General features: G+C 40.7%; 1 protein-coding gene across 1 annotated transcript in view; it reads left to right on the top strand.

Annotated features, from left to right (window-relative positions):
* Positions 1–20,543, top strand: part of LOC121506932 (copine-9-like) — a 330,340-nt gene that overhangs the window by 39,506 nt on the left and 270,291 nt on the right. Inside the window, exons 2-3 of the mRNA XM_041782988.1 lie at positions 961–1,001; positions 18,958–19,004. Of these exons, the coding sequence (XP_041638922.1) occupies positions 961–1,001; positions 18,958–19,004 (88 nt within the window). The remainder of the gene's footprint in view (positions 1–960; positions 1,002–18,957; positions 19,005–20,543) is intronic.

Here is a 20,543-nt window from a genome sequence, read left to right on the forward strand (position 1 = left end):
CCTTACTTGACATTTTTTGCCACTTTTATTCCCAGTTTTTACCACTCTTTGCTGCTGCTTTTTGACCATTTTCACCACTTCATCTCCCCACTTTTGCCACTTTCTTCCCTTTTTTCCACTTCTTGCCCTTTTGTGCCACTTCTTCTCCACTTTTATGCCAGTTTCCAGCCAATTTTTGCCATTTTTAACTTATTTTTGTTGCAACTTTAACCCTATTTTGCCACTTTTCACCACTAACATTGTTGGTCTTGCAAAGGTATTTCTTTATTTGGCTCTTTGGCTGAGCAGGGTTAGCTAACACTGGTCTACAGTAAAGGCCCTGAATGTGGATGTACATAGAGATGTTCGTCTTCTGGACATTGTACTTAACATTGGCTTGTTAAGTATAATTATTCTGTATTTGAAGTAAACACAAAATCCTTGTGAGCTACCTAAAGGATAAGAGCTCAGTGAGGAATTCCAACTATGTCAATAATATTGACCCCTGTTAAGTCAGCTGTGCAGATGGGCAAAAAAATCTAGCGATTTCCTAGGGCTAGCCATAACCAGTGTGATCCACAAAAACAACTGAAAATGCCGTATTTATGCCGGGTCTGTAGTTGTCATGGCTTTTGTATGAAATATGTGGATGCACACATGAGTGGTGAGGTGGAAACATACAAATATGTCTTTGCAGAAATGTTGAGAGGACAGAGGGTGAGGATGGGTTTCTTCTCCAAGTGACCTTAACTACTAAGTGAACATTTGTTGACTTGGACAGAGCAGCACAAACAGAAAGAGGGAGTCTGTTTTCTCAAAAAGGCTTATTTTTGTGTGACTGAACCACCAGAATCTCTGAAAGGTTTCCATTTTTGTTGTCATGTAAACCTGGCCTTCATCTCCTGAAAAAGCTACCACCTGAACCTTACCAAATAAGAATGCCTCTGCCATTCTCTAAAAATGTCTTTCCTCTTGTTTCAGAAACCTGTTAGACATGGACACCTTCTCCAAATCAGATCCAGGTAAGATCTGACATTTTCTCATTCCTGCTTTAATCTAATTTAGCCTTCATGTTTGTAATTTCAGCTCTGGGATGGTTTCGCCTCCCTGATGTAATTTTAATCTTGAAACACTCAATGTGCTCTATTTCATGCAGTGATTATTAAATCACCTCTTCATGAGTGTTATCAGCGCACAGCAAGCTCCAGTGAGCAGTAACACAATGATTGTTTCTGTCGGCGTGTAGAGACGCAGCAGTGAATGAAAGGCCTCAGTCCCAGGGGTCGACTGATAGACTTTAAGTCAAGCCTTTGTCCAATTAAGGCGTTTAATCACTGACAATGACTGCTGCTCTCACACAGAAGGGCAATAGTGAGTTACTGTGATTCAACCTACAACTGGAGCTATTATGAAGGAGAGAGCAGAAAAATTGAGACAAAAAATGAGAGAAAGGGGCAAAGGATGAGAACAATCACAGCTTAAAATGACATCAAATGACAGAGAGTGCCTAAGAAAGCTGTCAAGAAATCTTCGTCTTGATTTGGAGATGAATCTCTCTGAGCTGGGATGTGTTCTTTGTGTAGACCTGTGCCCACAGCTGTCGTTTTCTGCACTGGTTTCAGTTCCAGAGCATTTCTCAGCAGCATTTGTTGTTGCTAGGGCACAAAGATTGACGTCTGCTCTCCTTGGTAATACCTGCAATATTGTTTTTAAATTGCTCTGAACACTTAAGATCTTATTTTCAAGGAAATGTCACCATAAAACATAAAAGCAATGCAAAGAAATCATGCCCTGGCATCCGCAGCAGCTATAGATGTGAAAAATCTACCCTTGAAAAGAAAGGTGTGATCAGTTCCTCCCTCTTTATTGATGCTAACAAGGATGATCTCACAGTTTCAGTGTGAGAGGTTTGGCATTGACCAGCACAGCACAGTTACAGGTTGAACTGTATTTAACTGAGGTTTGTGAGGGTGGCAGCAAAAACAGCTGAGCAATGAAAACACAGAGCTACATTGGTTTTCTATTCAGAATGAGGAGCACCAGTGCTTCAACAGCGGCTATAGACCGAGGCGCTTAAACAGTAAATGTGTTGTCCTCTATACGATTGTCATGGCCTCCTCCAGCCTCCCTCCACAGTCCAAAGACTTGCTTGACGGATTAATTGGTAACTCTAAATTGACCTTAAGTGCTGTTAGCTCTATATTTCAGCCTTGTTATTGACTGGCCAGGACTGCACACTGGCTTGCTGGTTAGTGCCAGAGGCAGACTTTACCATTAGGCAAGGGTAGGCAATCGCCTGGGACCCCAGACTACCAGGGACCCCATGAAGACATAATTTACTTAACACTTTCTCCTGCGCCAGCTGACCAGCTGTGGCTGTTTGGAATTGTAAGGGCTTGCCACTTTCATTAAAAGGGCAAAATATGAAGTAAACTTGGTTTTATTATGGACTGTTAGAAAGAGGAAAATTTAAAGGTTTTAACCAAGACTAGCAGAAACGGCTCACAGACACAGCAACAGAACCTAGCGTAGTCTGAAAATCAGAACAATCCCATCAATTCTGGTATCCAGATGAAGGTAAGAGTCCAGCAAATGAAACTAGCAACTTTATTAAGTCCCAGAAACACTCTAACTTTCATCACATCCAACAGGGGTGGTATATTTGACAAACTGCACCCCCACCATGTCTCAGAGACTCTAGGGAACAATACAAGAGCACCCACATGACCCCTTGGCTTGTTTTGGCTGAGTAATGATGGACACTTTTTGAGAGGTTTTGGTCTGTAAAACATGGACAGACAGGGAAGATAAATTCCAAAATGGAACCTAGTTTTTTTCTTTCTATAAATTATAATCTGTAATTTAAATAAACATGAAAACTTAGTATCCGGTAGCTCTGTTGTTTGAATTTCAAGATATATATTTTGACATCCATCTGGATATTTCTACACATAAACACTGATAAACAGTCATTTTTTAAATTCACTTGTAAATCTAAATATGATCAGGAATGTGACAATGGCTTCTTTAAGTTTCTAATGACATTTAGCTGAATATAAAAAATGAGAGTATTAAGAAAATACAAAAAGACATTAAAGAATTAATATATTAGACTTAAATGTCAATAGAAATACAGAAAATAACATTTTTATAGTAACTATAGTGAGTGCATTTGTTTAAATGTTTATATTATGTTTATTTCTAAATCCACTTCCAGACATCTGTACATCATTGCTGTGTGGAGACTGAGTAAAGGAAGAAGTTACAAACAAAATAGATAAGAGTTTAAAGAGGGGCTAATAGTGGATGTGGAGGGCCCGGTATGTGGCCGCCTTGGGCCCAAAAGTTGCTAAGTCCTCCACTGATTAGAACTGTTACCTTACATAAAGGTTCCATGTTTGAATCCAGAACCTGAATCTCAGACTTCCTCCCATGGTTCAGAGACATGCCTGTTGGTGAACTGGTGATGCTTAACTAATTGTGATTAATTATTGATGATGGATGGATAGATGGATGGATGGATGGATGGATGGACAGATGGTTGGATGGATGGATGGATAAATGGATAGATGGATGGATGGATGGATGGATGGACGGACGGACAGACGGACGGACGGACGGATGGATGGATGGATGGATAGATGGATGGATGGATGGATAGATGGATGGATGGACAGATTGACAGATGGATGGACAGATGGATGGCTGGACGGATGGAGGATGGACAGATGGATGGATGGATGGTCAGATGGATGGACAGATGGTCGGATGAGGCAATGAGGTGGCCTGGAGGAGGAGAATGACCTTAGCAGAATGAGCAGGAGATCTGTGAGGATCTGGACTAGACGCTGATTCACTGAATGGAGGTGGCTGGGGTGGAGGAAGGTTGCAGCATCTACACAGAATGACTGGCTGACTGTGAAAGAGAGAATGACAGATTTAAAATCTGACAGGTGCATGATGATTGGTCAAACCAGGTTGGGGCAGAATCTGATTAGCTGAGTGAATGGCCAGAATCAGTTGATCATCAGAGTGGGAAAAGAGAAAGAATGGAAAAGGGAGAGATGTAAATGAGTGGTGATTGAAGAATGAGCAGAAACTTCCTGCTTGAACTTTCGCTGATCACCGTTAAAATAAGGTTTCCACCCAACCTTATTCCCCATCAGGCTTTAGAGCCCAATAATGAGGATCTCTGCAGTAAAGTTGATGAGTTTAAAGTTACAGTAGTTACCCACAGACTGCATGGCAACAAGATACAGAATGATTTGATGATTTTAAATAAACACAACTTAAACTTGGATGGGCTGAACATTCACATGCTTTGGTCAGTGAATGCTGCTTTGATATGTGAATGTTAAATCAGTCTTTTCAGAGGTTATGTGCTGGCTCCTCCCTGTGTGTGTGTGTTAGAAGTTGTGTTAATTAGTGTAGTAGTGTGTCCTTGCATGGTTTGTGGCTTTTGCTGAGTTGTGTGATAGTGTGTTCTTTGGCTGTGTATTCCTCAGTGAGGGTGCTTCTTTGTAGCGGAGATAAAGGAGGCTCAGATCTCGGTGTCAGAGCACACAGAAATGTCACCAAAAGAAAAGAAACTCTCTTTGAACATTAGTTGTACAGTACAACCCAACAAATCCCGTGTAAGCCTGTGCTGTTTTCTGTTTGACACCACAAAAAGTCAAAACAAATCAGGTCTGAAGCCTGGAAACTTTTAATCCCTCTGAGGTGGAGGTGTGCTATTGTGTAGCAGTCAGAGCAGAGCTATCTGACTGATGGCCTTATAACGCCAGAGCCTCAGTGAGAAACAGAAGAGACTGTGAAGCTTTCACCGTCTCTGTGAGTGGATGCAGGAGTTCACACAGACTAAAAATCGTTTTGAATGAATTTACCGAAAGGAACAATTTCAAACAATAAAGAGAAACCTTAACCAACATGCACATTCTTCATTGCAGTTTTAAAACACTGCAATACATCACTATTACTGATGTCAGTTGAAATACAACCAGTAGGTGGCGCTACACATGAAGAAAATGAAGAACACAGCAGATAAAAATGGCTCAATGCCATGTTGTTTTATTGTCCAAAGGTTTCATCTTAGAAACTAAGGGTTATGGGAAGTTTTAGGCATGAAGGACACCAAGGATTCATCACTGGGCAGCCAGTCAAGCTCGGGACACACTACACAACTTTCACTGTCTTTACAGATCGAAAGATTGGTGATAACACACATAACAACTGCGCCTGATGAGGGATCACAAACTACATGATTTGTCAAACCAACTAAAGCCAACTGAACGCATCAAACTATTGCGCAAACCCTCACAAAGGCCGCCCTATTTCCTGTGTCCCACCCCCTCTTTTTTATTGGCTGTTGGCAACACGTGTTTGCAGATGGGTCTGTAATTGGTTCACACTACCTGACTGTGTCCAGATTCAGCTCAAAATATTCAAACATGTTTGACTGACTGCGACTGAGGCCTGTTCCCCTCACGCACTAAACGATTTTTGTGTCAACTAGCCATGCCGACTGTCACCAACTAGAGCAGACTGGTGCAGACTTTGCCCAACTGGGAATTGTGGGTAAAATCTGGGGAAAAAAAGTCTTGTAGTTTGTCCTCAGCTTCAGTCTTGACATATGTTACAAACACGTGTCAATCAGCAGCCAATATTGTAGCATTATTTTAGTGAGTGGGTGTGGCTTCTGCTCATTCAACTGACATGCCCACACCATCCTCAAGCACATGTTACAGCCTCATTTTTCATGATTTTAGGCTTAATTTTATAAACTTAGAGATGTTTTATTTGACTGAAATTTGGCCTGGTGGGTCAGAACACAGTGGTCTGTCATACAACAAATGGAAATACAGATTTTCTAGAATCACTTTACAGGGGCTTTAACAGAAGGGACACTACCATGTTTGTCTTTCTCTCTTCTCTGATCACCTGTAGATAAATATCAACCACAGGTGGCAGACACTGCAACACACAAGCTCAGGAGAGAACAGGCTTGTTCACTACCTTTTGGTTATGGATGGGGGAGTTAAATGACAAAAAGTTTGGCAAATGGGCTACACGCTTTGGCGCTTTACCCTTGACAGCAACTTAATGACTTAGTCATGTAAAAAACATGAGAGAAACATAACTTTACAACCATTATAGACAATGAAATATTCGAATATCTGAAGTTTTAAAATGTAGGATGATGACATGAAAATCAGACTTTTAAGTACTAAACTATGCCTGCCTGCCAATCTATTGGAAACAGAGTGTGGGCAACATAAAGGCAAGGAGATGAGCACAAATATCCCTTTTTATTCTAATTTTTAAAACGTTAATGTTTAACCAGACACACTTGATCGACTGTTTCAAATATCTACTGCATTGTTTCACATTCATCTGGGAAAGCTCCCAGAGCAAACATTTGGGAAGGGTAGGACTTTTTCGAAAAAGTCTCAGAGGAATGTTCTGTCCGTCACATTTGTGATCAGAATGACAAGACAAAATGGCGCTGTATGCATGCACTTCTCTAGAGCTGACAGCCCACTGCTGGCATGGATTGTTAATGTGGAGCTTCTTGTGTTAGGAATAAGCATGATAGAGTCCCTCTTCCTTCCCTTTCTTTTCTTTAAATTTTTTTGGACTGGTTTTCATGTGGGAAATAAACATTGGGTTTAGCTGTGTTAGAATGTCCGACCGTCTTGAATGCACCGTGACAGCAGTGCGCGCGAAACTGCGACTGTGTCACCTTTAAATGACGTCAGAAGACTCAGGTAGTGGGGAACGCGGCCACTGAGAAGAAGAAGACGCCAACTCGGACTCGCGGACTTGAATGAAACTAGTCTTTGTTTTTGAGTTAGATCCCAACCGAACAAAAACTGAACTGAAAGAAAGCCTGGGCTCGCCGATCCACGCAACGCTTCAATACCGAGCTAGGCCGGAGGCCCTGACGACCACGGCGTGCAGATGAGCTTACCCAGCTTGTGTGTCAGCTTGTGTGTGTGTAATACACTGGATGCCAGGGCTAGAGTTTTGACATCGTTTACTTACCCGGGGTTTAGCCCGTAACATACTTGGGGGCTCTTGTCCGGGATCTGTGAGCATTTTTACGCTTTATATCAGACAGAAGCGGCTTTAGACAGCTAGTTACAACCAAACATCATTTTGTATAAAGAGGCACATCGGTCTTTGTCAGTCACGTGACCGACACGCCCCCCGGCAACTTGAATTTGCTAAGGTAAGAGCAAAAGAACAGGAGCAGACGCTTGAGTTCGCTAAAATAGCTTTAGAGCAAGAAAAGCTTAAAGCTAACCGTACCGCCTTACAGCGTAAACATGACACCTGTCTTGACATTTCAAGCTGGTTGAAGCTCATGCCGAAGTTTAACCCTGATGATGAGGGGTCTTTCTTTGATGCTTTTGAGAAAATTGCCGTGGAGCTTGATCGGCCTCAGGCTAAGTGGACGTTGTTGGTCCAGAGTGTTTAAGAGGGTAAAGCTCAGGAAGCTTATGCAGCTTTGGGCGTAAATGACAGCAGAGACTAAGAAGCTGCCAGGAAAGTGGTTTTAGCTGCATATGAGGCTCCTGAGGCTTACCGGCAGACTTTTAGATCTCTGCGGAGGAAACCTGGTGACTCCTTCCTTGATTTAGCTCGTCATCAGGAAGTTGTGTTGGACTGGTGGTTTGCAGGCACCAAGACTTATAACTTCCAGGAGTTAAGACAACTTATTTTGGTAGAGCAGTTTAAAACTAGCTTACCTCGACAGACTGAAATTCATCTGAATGAGCTGGATGTGTGTGTGTGATCTTAGGAAAGCTGCTATGGCTGCCGACTCCTACGAGTTAACACACAGAGATGTGCTGTGGAAGGGTAAGCCCGGTGAACAGGTGCCTTCAGACAGGCCTGCTGAGGCCAACATGGCTAAACCCCCTCCCACTTTGGTTCAGTCTCAAGGACCAGGTAAAAGGTTTGAAAAATCACACTTCCCTAGGAATGACATAATCTGTCATTATTGTAAAAAACCTGGTCATATGAAGTCCAACTGTCTCAGTCTTAAAAAGAAACTGGGTGAGGCAAACATTGTTGGTTTGATTGGAGCCCAACCTCAGGTTATTTCTGGTGAGGTTGGCAGTTTGAACATGGCATCCAGCCAAGTAACTGAAGGGTTTGAAGGCTTTGTTTCTAAAGGTTCTGTTGCATGTACACCTCAGGGTGAAAGGGTCCCTGTAAACACTTTAAGGGACACAGGTGCCAATCGTTCCTTGTTGTTGAAAGGTGTTTTGAGTCTTTCGTCTAACACCTATTTGAATGTCTACCCCAGTAAAAGGGATTGGGGATGGTTTTGTTAGTGCCCCTTTGCATAAAGTGTTTTTGGAGTCTAATGTTGTGAAGGGTCCAGTGTAGGGCTGCAGTAATAGATTCTTTTTGTAGTCGAGTACTCTATCGATTCTTCTGATGATTAATCCAGTACTTTAATAAGAAATATAGCATTTTTTAAAATCAATCACTTTTGCTTTTTCAAGAGATGTAGTACTAGACAAATGAGAAAAGAAGCAGGGTCCCTTAAATGAACTGTTTCTCTATTAAAAATTGATATTGACAGGTTTTCTAAAGAAAATATATTTTACAAAGTGCGGTGAAGTTCTGATGACAGTTTACATTTCTTAAAGTTACAAGGAAAAGGAAGTTAAATAATGCCATGAGATTATGCCATATTTAGGATTTTAGGGATCCTTAACCAGGATTTTTTTGGTGCCAACACTTTATTTCTTTCATTGTAGTTTTTTCTATTCTCCAAGTTGTCATTAAAGTAAAGGGACACTTAATTATTTTAAAATCCTCTATTTTATGCATGAATGTAATATTTCACATTATAGCAAGAATAAAGGTCCATCATTCCCACAGGGGTCTGAGGATGTCTGAAAGGTTTATGAGTTGTAAGTTTATGAAATTCCCTGAAGTCTGCAGACATAAAATGCGCGCTGCGATTCATGCAGGCAGTGGTTGTGGGTGTTGTTCCAGACCTTCCCATCAAAGGGGTGACTTTTGTGTTGGGTAATGATTTAGCTGGTACCCGAGTTTGTGTCACACCTGTCGTGAGTGAGGAACCCTTTGAGGTCCCAGAGACTTTGAGTGTCCCCTTGTTTTCTCAGTTTTCTTGTGAAGCTCTTATTTCAGAGCAGGAAAAAGATCCCTCCTTAGCATCTTTGAGGAAAACTGCTGGTTCAGTGGAAGACCTGAAGGGAGCAGCTGAAGGTTTCTATCTCCAAGAAAGAGTTTTGTTGTGAAAATGGCGTCAGCAGATGGGTCATGGGCTGTTATGACTCAGATTGTGTTGCCAAAGACCTTTCGGCAGGAAGTCCTGTGTTTGGCTCATGAGGTGTTGATGCCAGGTCATTTAGGCATCTGTAGAACTCATGAGAAGGTTGGTAGGCATTTTTATTGGCCTCAGATGCATAAGGACATTGTTTCATTTTGTTGCAGTTGTCATGCTTGTCAGGTGACGGGCAAACCGAATCAGACGATTCCCGTTGTGCCTCTTTGTCCTCTTCCTGTTATGTTAGGCTTTGCTTCACTTGAACGAGGTGAACGAGGCTACTGGTTTTAGCCCCTTTAAGCTTATCTATGGACATCCGGTAAGAGGACCTTTGAAAATGGTCAAAGAGCAGCTGTTGCGTGCTGAGGGGTCAGCAGAGACTCCAGGCGGAGTGCTGCAGTATGTTGCGTCTTTTCAGGACTGGTTACATACAGCTTGTGACTTGACCCAGAGTAATCTGCAGGCTGCAAAAAGTTAAATAAAAGCTCAGTACAACAAGAAAGCTGTCAGGTGTACCTTTAAGCCTGGAGATCAGGTTCTTGTGTTGTTGCCCATGGGTGGAGAGAAGTTGGGAGTGAAGTTCTACAGTCCGTACAAGATCCTCAAAAGCATAGGTGACTGTAACTATGTAGTGGAAACTCCTGATCGTAGACTAAAGTCGGGTCTTTGTCATATTAATCTTTTGAAACCTTATTATGTTTGTGACACATCTTCTAGTGTTTGTCTGGTGTCTCAGGCAGTTGAAGATGAGGACAGTGAAGATGATGAGGTTGGAACCGTTGAGCCAGTCACGGCTAGGCTTAAAAACTCTAGTGCTCTGGCCCCTAACACTTGGAGAATAAAATTGACATCAAGGCCAGTTGGGAGACGTGCAAAAACATCTTCCCTGCCAAGGCAAGCTTGTGGTGCCGCTCTTTGCTCTTGTTTTAAAAGAAATGTGGTCCAGTTACCATTAAACTGCTACTTTACTAAAGCTGCATCTGAGCTAACAGCTACTGCAACAACAGCCATTGGATACACTAGAAAACCCCAATGTAACAATCACAAAATTATGCTGAAGCAGAGTGGGAGAAGAGTGAAAACATGTTTTCAGTTATGAAAAGCTGTCAGGGTTGATCTCTGCCCCTGTTTTAATAAAGAAATGTTTAGTTCTGACAAAACTGCTGCTGTGGCTAAGTCTGAGTTGATCACTCCACTAGCAGCTATTGTAGATGACCATTCACAGTATAGCTAGCCACTATGCTGTAACGATTGCAAACTCAACTCTAAGCAGGTCAGTAGAAGAGCCAAAACATCTTTCCCATCATGGAAAGTTCTAGTGTTGTTTTTGTTCTTTATTTCATGCAGAAATGCAGTCCAGTTCTGGTAAAATTGATGCTATACTAGAGCTATATCTGAGCTAATTATTGGCAGCCATTGCTAACAGCTTTGAGTACAACTAAACTCCACCTGTAGCTACCGCCTCATCCTCTTCAAATGATGCTGATTGGTCCAAATACTGTTCAGTTTGTCACAAACGTTGTGGACTGGAGCTTTTCAAGATGGATTTGCCTGATGACAACGATAGGTTCTGGTAAATTCATCAGCTTTGCTAACCTTGCAAAGCAGATGGATACGCCCGTTTCCTTGTTTTTCACTGGTGAATCCATCTTGCAAAGCTCCCATCTGAACCGTTTGGGCTTAGAAAGTGACAGGACCAATCAGCGACGAGGGGCAGTACTTTCAGGCGCAGCAGAGTCGTGACGTAAACAAACAGCAGCAAGAGCTGGTGCAGTTATGGAGGAAGAGATGAGAGTAGATGCTGCTAAAGCGCCAGTTTTATCAGAACTTGACATTTCTTTGTTAAAAGAAGAACAAAGAACAGCAGTGAGTTGTTTTCTTCTCAAAAACGACAAAAGTCGAGTACTTACATGTCTCTTGTCGCCATGTTTTGCGTAGCTGCGCATGCGCAGCTCGATAGTGGCTTCATCATGTGTTTTGTTGCTCTGATTGGCCCGTAGAGATGTGACAGACAGAACGTTCATCCAATCACACTCCGAGTTTTTTCAAAGCCTCTGTCTTTTCTCAGACATATCCTATTGAAGCTTTTCCAGATGGATGTGTGAAACACATCCATCTGACGTGTCAGGTTACAGCTTTGTAAGGTTAGTTCATGACTGCTGGTTAGCATTTCCAGTCAGAAATGTCAGTAGTGTATATTACAGAGTTTGTTTAATCCCATGCAAATGCATCACACCAAACACTTACATCAGGGGGTAATTCCCATAATACCAGAGGTCCCCAGGTAATACCAACCCCATGTAAATAGGGATTTTTTAATTTCATTTCAGTCTGAATATTTGGATTCTGTTCAAAGACTCCAGCTTGATAAAGTTTCTTCTTCTTACTACTGACAATATTTATATAAAACTCATTTGAAGCACAGATCCCCCACTAAGTCTTCTGCTTTTGCAAAAAAGTGACCCTATAAGAGAAAAATGAATCTCAACTGATTCCAACATTACTTACTAATATTTGAAAGGGTTTTTAAAATGACACGACCAGGCAGGCAGGAAGGTTTTCCTCATGCTAACAGGAAAAATTCGATATCCTATACTGGTCTGATATGCATCCATGAGCATCAGCACATTTAGTAGACAATAAAAAACAGTGACGATAATCTGGTTTTTCTTATGTAGTTAAGGATTTAAAGGATCATAAAGAAATGTAGCCACATATTTATTTTTTCCTCAGTCAGGTAAGGACAGCGAAGTAAAAAAAAAAAACACACACGTTCCTCCACACAGCCAGGCAGCAGGCCAGGGGCCCTTTATCGACGCAGCTGATAGATTACTCTTTCTTCCTGGGCCGGGTGGAGGTGGAGAGCCATGATGGAGGGTAATGATTGTGTCAGAGGAGTCCTGAACTTCAAACCCTTCCTCCCCACCGGGGGTACGCTGGAAGCTGGGCTGGCTGCAACCACGATGCCCCCTCGGCTCTTTCATGTCCCCGGTTAGAGGCCTCTATCTGACCCAGGCGTCCGGCCACAACAGGACGGGGTCGATACCTACGGATAATGTCACACAGCACTGACAGCCGCTGATAAATGACTCTACCTGCTCATGAGGTAGATCCTCAGCCGAAGATAAGATGAGAGGGTCAATACATGCTAACAGTCTCTATTGATCCTGTACAGAATGACTAATGATAAATGAATGGATGTTAGAGGTCAGGTGAGGACTGATTCAGAGAAAACAGAAATCTGGTACTTCATTCATAATTCAGGGCTTGGTGTGTTTTTCTAGAGTTTAAAGGATGTTCCATTTGTTACAACCCTTTGACCCCTGCAGCTGAAATGATCTGCAACACATTGACTTTTTCTTTTTTCTTATTATTTAGTCATTTTTTGGACTTTCTTCAAATGCTCTGTGTCCCAAATATCAGTGCAGTTTTTAAAGGTTTAAATTCAGTTTTTAACGGTACTGACGGCTGAGAGATGGAAAGTTTTTGCTTCTGTTAATTTTTATGTTCTCCTTTGTGCATGATTAAGACTTAAACACACCTACAGAAGTAAACAGACTAACATGCAACAGATGCTTGGATTGATAATAATTCCCATACTTATTTTAAGGACTGTCAGCATTACATCTATTAGGATTAATTAAGGTCAGTAATTAGTGCATTAATTTCATTGTTCCCATTTTTCACATGCTTTTTTTCCCCTGTCAGACCTACACTATATGGACAAAGGTATCCTGATCAATACTCCAGAGACAAGGACTGTGATGACATTATATCCAAATACATGTACTTCAATATGGAGTTGGCCCCCCTTGTGCAGCCATAACAGCCTCCACTCTTCTTGGATGGCTTTCTACAACATTTTGGAGTGTTTCTGGAGGAATTTGTGCCTGTTCATTCTGTAGAGCAGTGTTACTCAACCCCCTTACCCAAGAGCCCCCTTGTCTAAACAATGCTTTTGCAACAGCCCCAATCCAAAACCGAGGATGTAAGGTAGATCCATAGATCCACTGATCCATAGTTAGAGCAAAGCAAACCTGACGAGCTTTGACTCAATGATGAAGACGCCAGTTGAGGTCAAATGGAAGTAGTAGAGAATGATCAGCTGGTGTGGCTGATTGAGAAGACTGAAGGAACTGAGTGTCTGATTGGGAGGTTGTAGGAGACTGATGGTTGTCTGATGATTTTCTGATGATGGTATGATTGTTATTATGATGACCCTGGTAACTGAAACAGGTTTATAGCAGCCCTTCAATGAAGGTCATCAAGATCACAAAGTCTGAACAACAGGGTTTTTCAGAGTAAAGTGGTTAATATTTCTTAAATTTTTGCCTGCTTGCAACAAAAACGTTGTCTTTATTAAGGGAAGGATTGTCTATGTAACAGTGACCCTGTAACCCTAGATCAGTGTTTCTCAACATTGGGGTCGGGACCCCCATGGGGGTCGCGAGACACTGAGAGGGGGTTGCAAGATGCTCTTAAAAACTAAGAATATTTTCTAAATAACACTGTTGCCACTTTACGCCAATTTTGCTAAATTTTAACCTGTTTTTTATCACTTTTCCCCACCAATTTTGCCAATTTTAACACATTTTTGTCACTTGAAACCATTTTTTCCCCATTTCATACCCTTTCCAACACTTTTTATCTGCCTGTTTATGACACTTCTAAACAAGTCTTGCCACTTTACACATGTTATTGCCTCTGTTGATCCATTATTGCCCCATTTTTTTGCCCATTTCAACCACATTACATTATTTGATATGCTCTTTTTTGCCAGTTTAACCCATTTCTGCCTATTGCTACCCATTTTTCTGTTTTTGTTAACTCTTTTTGCCAGTTTATATCAGTTTTCATCCCATTTCACCAAATTTTTCAACCATTTATGCCAATTTAATTTCATTTAAGCCACTTTTTAAATCCCCTTACCACTGTCTATGCCCATTTCTGCCACTTTAAACAATTTTTGCCACTTTTTGCTTATTTTTTGCCAATTTTATCAAATTTTTGCCACTTCTACCCATTGTCTGCTACTTTTAAATTCCAATTTCACCACCTTTTTCACAATTTTTTGCCATTATTAAACTACTTATCCATATTCCAACCCATTATTTCTGTTTTTAACTCAACAGATTTGAACCCATTTTTAAGAAGGCTGTCTACCACACAAATGGATAAAAAATATACTTCTCTGGTAAGAGTGGTTGTTTTTCAGGTTAAAGCTCTCCCCTTTATCCCCCCTTATGGGCGGCCTTGTCTTCACATGACTGTTCTAGAATGTGCATGGCTGTGTTCAACCACCGTCAGGTACAGTGGGGGTCCCCAGTCTCTTGCACCTTTATTTTTTGGGGTCCTGGGCTGAAAAGGTTGAGATCCACTGCCCTAGATGACACTGTGATGGTTGACTAAAGAATCCGACCAAACGGCCTGTCTGTATTTGCAGTCCCAGCAGGCTGTCGTGCCTTCATATCTGTGGAAATGTCTGTGAGATCAGATTTTTGATTCCAGCTATCATCTGCTCACATCCTTTAGGGGGGCAGCGCTGACCAGGCAAAGCTCCCCCTGATGGGTCTCTCCTCACATCCATAATCCATCACACTAATCTTTGCTGCCACAATAAAAAGGCTCAAAGACCTGACTGCTGCTCTGAAGTTTTCCAACAGAAAACTCACTCATATCCGCCCATAATGCTCCTAAATTAGTTTATCATTCTACATCTAATCTGTTCAAATCAGCTGTGTCAGATGAACTCTTTTGAAAGTGGACTTTGTTGGTTTTCTCTAGAACTCAGATAAGCAGACTATGATGGCCTTTGTATGTCAGGAACTGTCAACTTAAAAAAAGAATATGACATGACAAAAACTAGACCAAGATGAACAAAAATAGATCTGTGATGACTAAAACTGACAAAAACTAAGTTTAGTTTTCATCAAGATGACTAAAACGAGACTAAAATGTAATGTAGTGACATTTAAAATCCATGATATTTCCCCGCTGTGGGTAAATCTGTCAAAAAACAATGCATGTGTATCTATTGTGCCTCTCAGCTGTAGAAAGCAGGGACCCAGGTATGGCAGAGTGCAAAGAACTTACCAGATTTAGGCAAGAAAATAAATGCTTGGACCAAAAGACTAAAGACTAAAATGTTTTAAGTTTTCATCGACTACAGCTAGACTTAAACTAAAAAATAGAAATGACTAAAATGTGACTAAAACTAAAATGCATTTCATTTAAAGACTAAAACTAAGACTAACATTAAAAATAACTGCCAAAATTAAGACTGCTCTAAATTGCTTGGAGCGTCCTTTGTCTTCATGGTGTTATGGTAGCCAGGAATACCTATTAACCAGTGATTGAACCTTCCAGACATAGTCTTTAAACAGTGCGTCTTTATGTCTTTGTCACTTTAATTGGCCTGTAATGATAGAATGTTTAAGGGATATATGAATCAGTCTATCTGGTGTGCAGTCAGTACTGATGGTAGGAATATGTGAAGAATTAGCATAATTACCATGTCTTACAAAAAACAGAAGGTTGTGATACTGAACACATGTAATGTAACTTTTAACACTGGAATAATAACAGATGGAAGGCTGATACGTCATAGTAGTTGCAGACTGATGGGTCCATGGCAGCAGGTCATCCACACCAACGATCCAGAGGAACCTAAGAGACATGGGGACTCAGGAGCTTTCAGGAAGATCAAGGGATCTGAAACCCTACATCTGCCAGAACAGACTATAATCCTGCTTATGATGGTAGATTTCAACGGCTTTGAGGACAACTGCCTTTGCATGGGGCCCACAGAAATAATACAGTGAGATGTCATGATAAAGGGTGTTGTAAAGCCAAGCAACTTCATGTGGATAGCTATATGCTCTGGCAAGAAAAGAGGGGATGTAGCCGGTGGTGATGACATGTTAACAAAACCAAAGAAGACACCAAACATGTATGAGGAGGATCAAGAACATGATGACACCCACACTGCCCTGTACATAGTTCTTAGATTAGATATCTAGGTGCAGAACCGTCATATACAGCGTTAATGTTTTAGGACTGCTGTTTCCATAACTAAAGAACATTTATAGTGCACATGTCTTCAGTGAAATGGACGGAGGCTTGTTTCTCTCTCTGCGGTGCCCATCAATGTTTCACTCTGTGTTTTTCCACCAAATGGGATCAGTTAGTCGACCGTCTCTAAACTCTCGACCTCTTGCCTCTTTTTCTCTGTTACCATATTTATTAATTTAGCTTGACCTTGTTTTTCTTCCTCTTCCTTTTTTCCCTCCTTTGAAGAGCAGAGCAGAGAGAATCGGGATATAAGGGGTCCCAGCAGAGGCTGGGTCGTCCTGGTCTCCTGCCCTCCTGTCCTGCTGAAGCAGAAACATGAAGCTTTCTCTGCATTGACTGCCTTTCCCATGCTCCTCTATGAGACTCCTCTGATACTTTCATGAGAATGAGAGGAGGAGGGAAGGAAATAGAAGACAAATAGAGATGAGAGAAGAAGTAGGTTTTTATGAAAGAAGAAAGGAGAGCAGAAGAGCAGGGATAAGGAGATGAAAGTAAGATAAAGCAGAAAGAGGAGAGGTAAAACACTGGTGGGAAGGGTATTAGAGAAGGGGGGGCAGGTTAAAAGCAGGTAGAGAGGATACAGAAAAGGAGAGAAGTGAGTTGAAGTAATGAAGTGGATAAAATAAGCAGAGTGGTATGGGAGACAAGAGGAGGAGGAAGAGTGGAAAGAGTAAACAGGAAAAGAATGGCAGAAGGAGCTAGAGAGAGCGAGTAAAAGCAAAAAAACAATGAAGGTCTGTACAGGCACAAAAAAACCCAACGTCACTAAACCAAACTCTTCATGCCATTTCCTCCTCTTCATTTCTGCAGTCAGTCAGTCTCTCTGTAAACGCTGGATTATTCTAAAGGCAGGCCGAAAGCAGAAATAGATTCAAAAACTGTAAACTGTCTTATATTCTCATATTATTAGTTCCTTGAGACTGGTCTTAGTAAAAGTGATGCTCTGCTTTAACCTTGAGGAGTCCTAAAGAGTCCCTGAGAGTTTAGACGACCAGCTGAGCTGTCAGCTGAAGAACAGCGGTCTGACACTGAAAGCTCCTGAGTTTATGTGTGTGAGTTTGTAGCTACCGCTGTAAAGTGCCGACATGCTGCTCCTTCATGCTGCCCATAACCTCTTACTGTAAAGTGGTACTCCTAATAATACCAGTGTTAATTTCCTCGACTAAAACTATGACTAAAACTGTTCATCAACAGCCTTTTTTTTCATGTCAAAAACTAGACTAAAACTAACAAAATTAGGTCTGTGAAGACTAAAACTGACAAAAACTAAGTTTAGATTTCATCAAGATTTAGGTGACTAAAATGTAATGTAGTTTTCATCAGACATTCAAAATCCATGATATTTCTCTGTCAAAAAACAATGCATCTGTATCTCTTCTGTTTCTCATCTGTAGAAAGCAGGGACCCAGGTTTGGCAGAGTGCAGAGAACTCACTACCATGATTTGGTATCAGATTTAGGCAAGAAAATAAATGCTTGGACTAAAAGTAAAGACTAAAATATGAGGACATTTTCTATGGACTGAAACTAGACTAAAATGTTTTGATTTTTCGTCAACTAAAATATACTAAAACTAAAAAAGATAGGAATGACTAAAATGTGACTAAAAGTTAAAGACATTTCATCCATAGACTAAAATTAATACTAAAATTAAAAAAACTGCCAAAATTATATGCAGGTCCAACTTTAGTGATAGTAGATCACTCTTGTGTTGTCTTAGAACAGAGCTGCCTGAGATATCTGAGTTTTTCTACTCTTGAATTTTTAGCTTTAACCCTTCATAGGGCACTCATTAAGTCTGCAGACAAAAATGCTCTGTGCTCTCATCATATAGACCATCACTGTCTCTCTTTACCTTAAAATGAAATCACTATCAGACTTCAAACCCTTCATTGATCAATGGATAAGAGAGAATACAAACTGCATGGTACTGTACTACAAACAGTGCAGGACATGAAAGCAGTGTCTTTGCAAATGCACTGAGATTTACTGAACATTTATACCTCAGCATCTCACATAATTCAGGTTGATGAGTAGCACTGAACAAAACACATTTAAAAAAGTCCCCAAGGAACGTTCTACATTTTTGTCAGGCTCTGAATAAAAGAGCCCACAGGGCACACCATTTTCTTCATATATTGAGATTATTTTGTTGGAATAAATAAGTCAGCTTCTTGCTAAAAGGAAAAGGAAGATAGTGGAGAGGATTTATTATCTGCTTCATAGCTGAATCAGTTAAACAGCTGAATTTTGCCTTCAGTAGACCGATTATTCTTCTGCAGCAGCAACACAATATATTCCTTGCAGGTGCAATCAAAGTCTAATCTTTGGTTTTACTGCCTTCATTTATTTCTCACTTATGCAACATTTCATGTCTTTATGTCTGTCTGTGTTTTTCCGGTAGCTGTTATATTTCTTATTTATGAGCACTGTGATTATGAAAGCGGATAAACAAGAAAATAAGGGTACATTTTCCTGCAAATTACAACAGCAGAGATGTTTCTGTGATTATCTATACATATGTTTTGGTCTTTAGGAGGAAAATGTCCTTAAAATTGTAAAAGTAACACTGAATCTCTGTATATTTGTGTCTTCTCTCAGTGGTGGTGTTGTACGTGCAAGGGCTGGGGACTAAGGAGTGGAGAGAGGTGAGTGATACACAACAGATTATCAGCCATGATTACATTTTAAGTCAGATGGGTACAGACGTTTTGAAAAATAACATCAATTTACTAGATTACTGTCATTAGACTTTTACTTGTTATATTGCTGTGTTATACAGAGAAAAGCAAAAAAAAAACTAAATTAGTAAGCAAATGTTTTTGACTCCTCACCAAGCCGCAACCTCTGGGTTAAAAAAAATGTAGCCAATGTGCAAGTGCAAAAAACTTTGACTGATGAAATAAATGCCAAATAACTTTTAACCTCTAGCACCTCTTCTTACTTTATACCAAAGATAAAAAGATTTGGATGAATGCTCAAATAAAATTAAAAATAAAAATGGCAGACTTCCTGTTTGACTTACAGTATAGTTTCAAAATGCTTTTTTGTACATCTGACATGACACATCTGCCCACAAATGTTCAAATTCCTAAATGAAACCCTTCTGGGTAGGCTGGATTTTTGAAAAGTTACAGAGGGCGCCATTAAGCCAAAAGTCGTAACAATCATCTCAGCACACTAATGAGAAATTTCAGGTAAGCTTCATTGTTGTGAACATAGCATAAGCCCCTGAAAATTCTACTTCCTGTTGGATGGTGAACAAAAAAATCACCATGGCCACGCCTTTTGACCATAAAATATGTGTCAGGTCAACTGGGTACTTCCTGAACAAATGTCAGTATGATTTGGCCAACCATGTGCCAGACTGTGAAATTCAGGACAGAGGGTGATGCTACACAATTTTTTAAAATTTTAAATATGAATGTGTTCCAGCCTGGACTGTAATCAAGCACACAAGATCTGTCTAAGATACAAAGATGTATACCAGAGTTATGAGTGTTACAAAAGTAAGGTCACTTTTTTGTTTATCGCCCTGCCGAGGCCACACCGTCTCATGGAAAGTCACAGATTTTTGCATAGACATAAATCCACTTCTTTAGACCTTTATGACACGTTTGAAGTGGATATCATTTAAGGACTTTAAGCAGCAGCTTGCACCGTCAACCTTGACATTTCTTGTCACCACTTGGAGGTGCCAGACCTATAAAAATTATAAACAGTTATATAAATATGTTCTCCATAAACACAGGAAGTTTGATTTCAATTGGACAATGCACAGCTGAGTTTTAAACAACTTCTTGTTTGTGAATATGCAAATTTGAGGGCTCACCGCAGCCTCGCCTTACGAGTATTAAAAATTTTCCCCAGCGTTTTTCATTGTCTATGACTTGTTTAGCTCTACGCCAAAGTAAAAGTGGATCAGATCAAACCTCTTGAACTGTTACGATCCAGAATGACTCCTGGAAAAGGCCCAAAACACTGACAATTTTGCCTATTTTTTCAAAATGGCAAAATTCCTGTTGGAGAGTTTTGCTCCAGGAGACTTTTCTTGTGGATCTTTCAAAGCTGAATCTGCACACCAAATTTCAGAACTCTAGGTCAAAGTCAAAAAAGCATGAAATGTGGCGCTGTTAAGTCACTTCCTGAGGGAGATTTGTGTAGGTCTTGGAGTTTCTGTTGGAGGC

Source organism: Cheilinus undulatus, linkage group 3, assembly GCF_018320785.1.
Source record: "Cheilinus undulatus linkage group 3, ASM1832078v1, whole genome shotgun sequence".
NCBI classification, from domain to species: domain Eukaryota; kingdom Metazoa; phylum Chordata; class Actinopteri; order Labriformes; family Labridae; genus Cheilinus; species Cheilinus undulatus.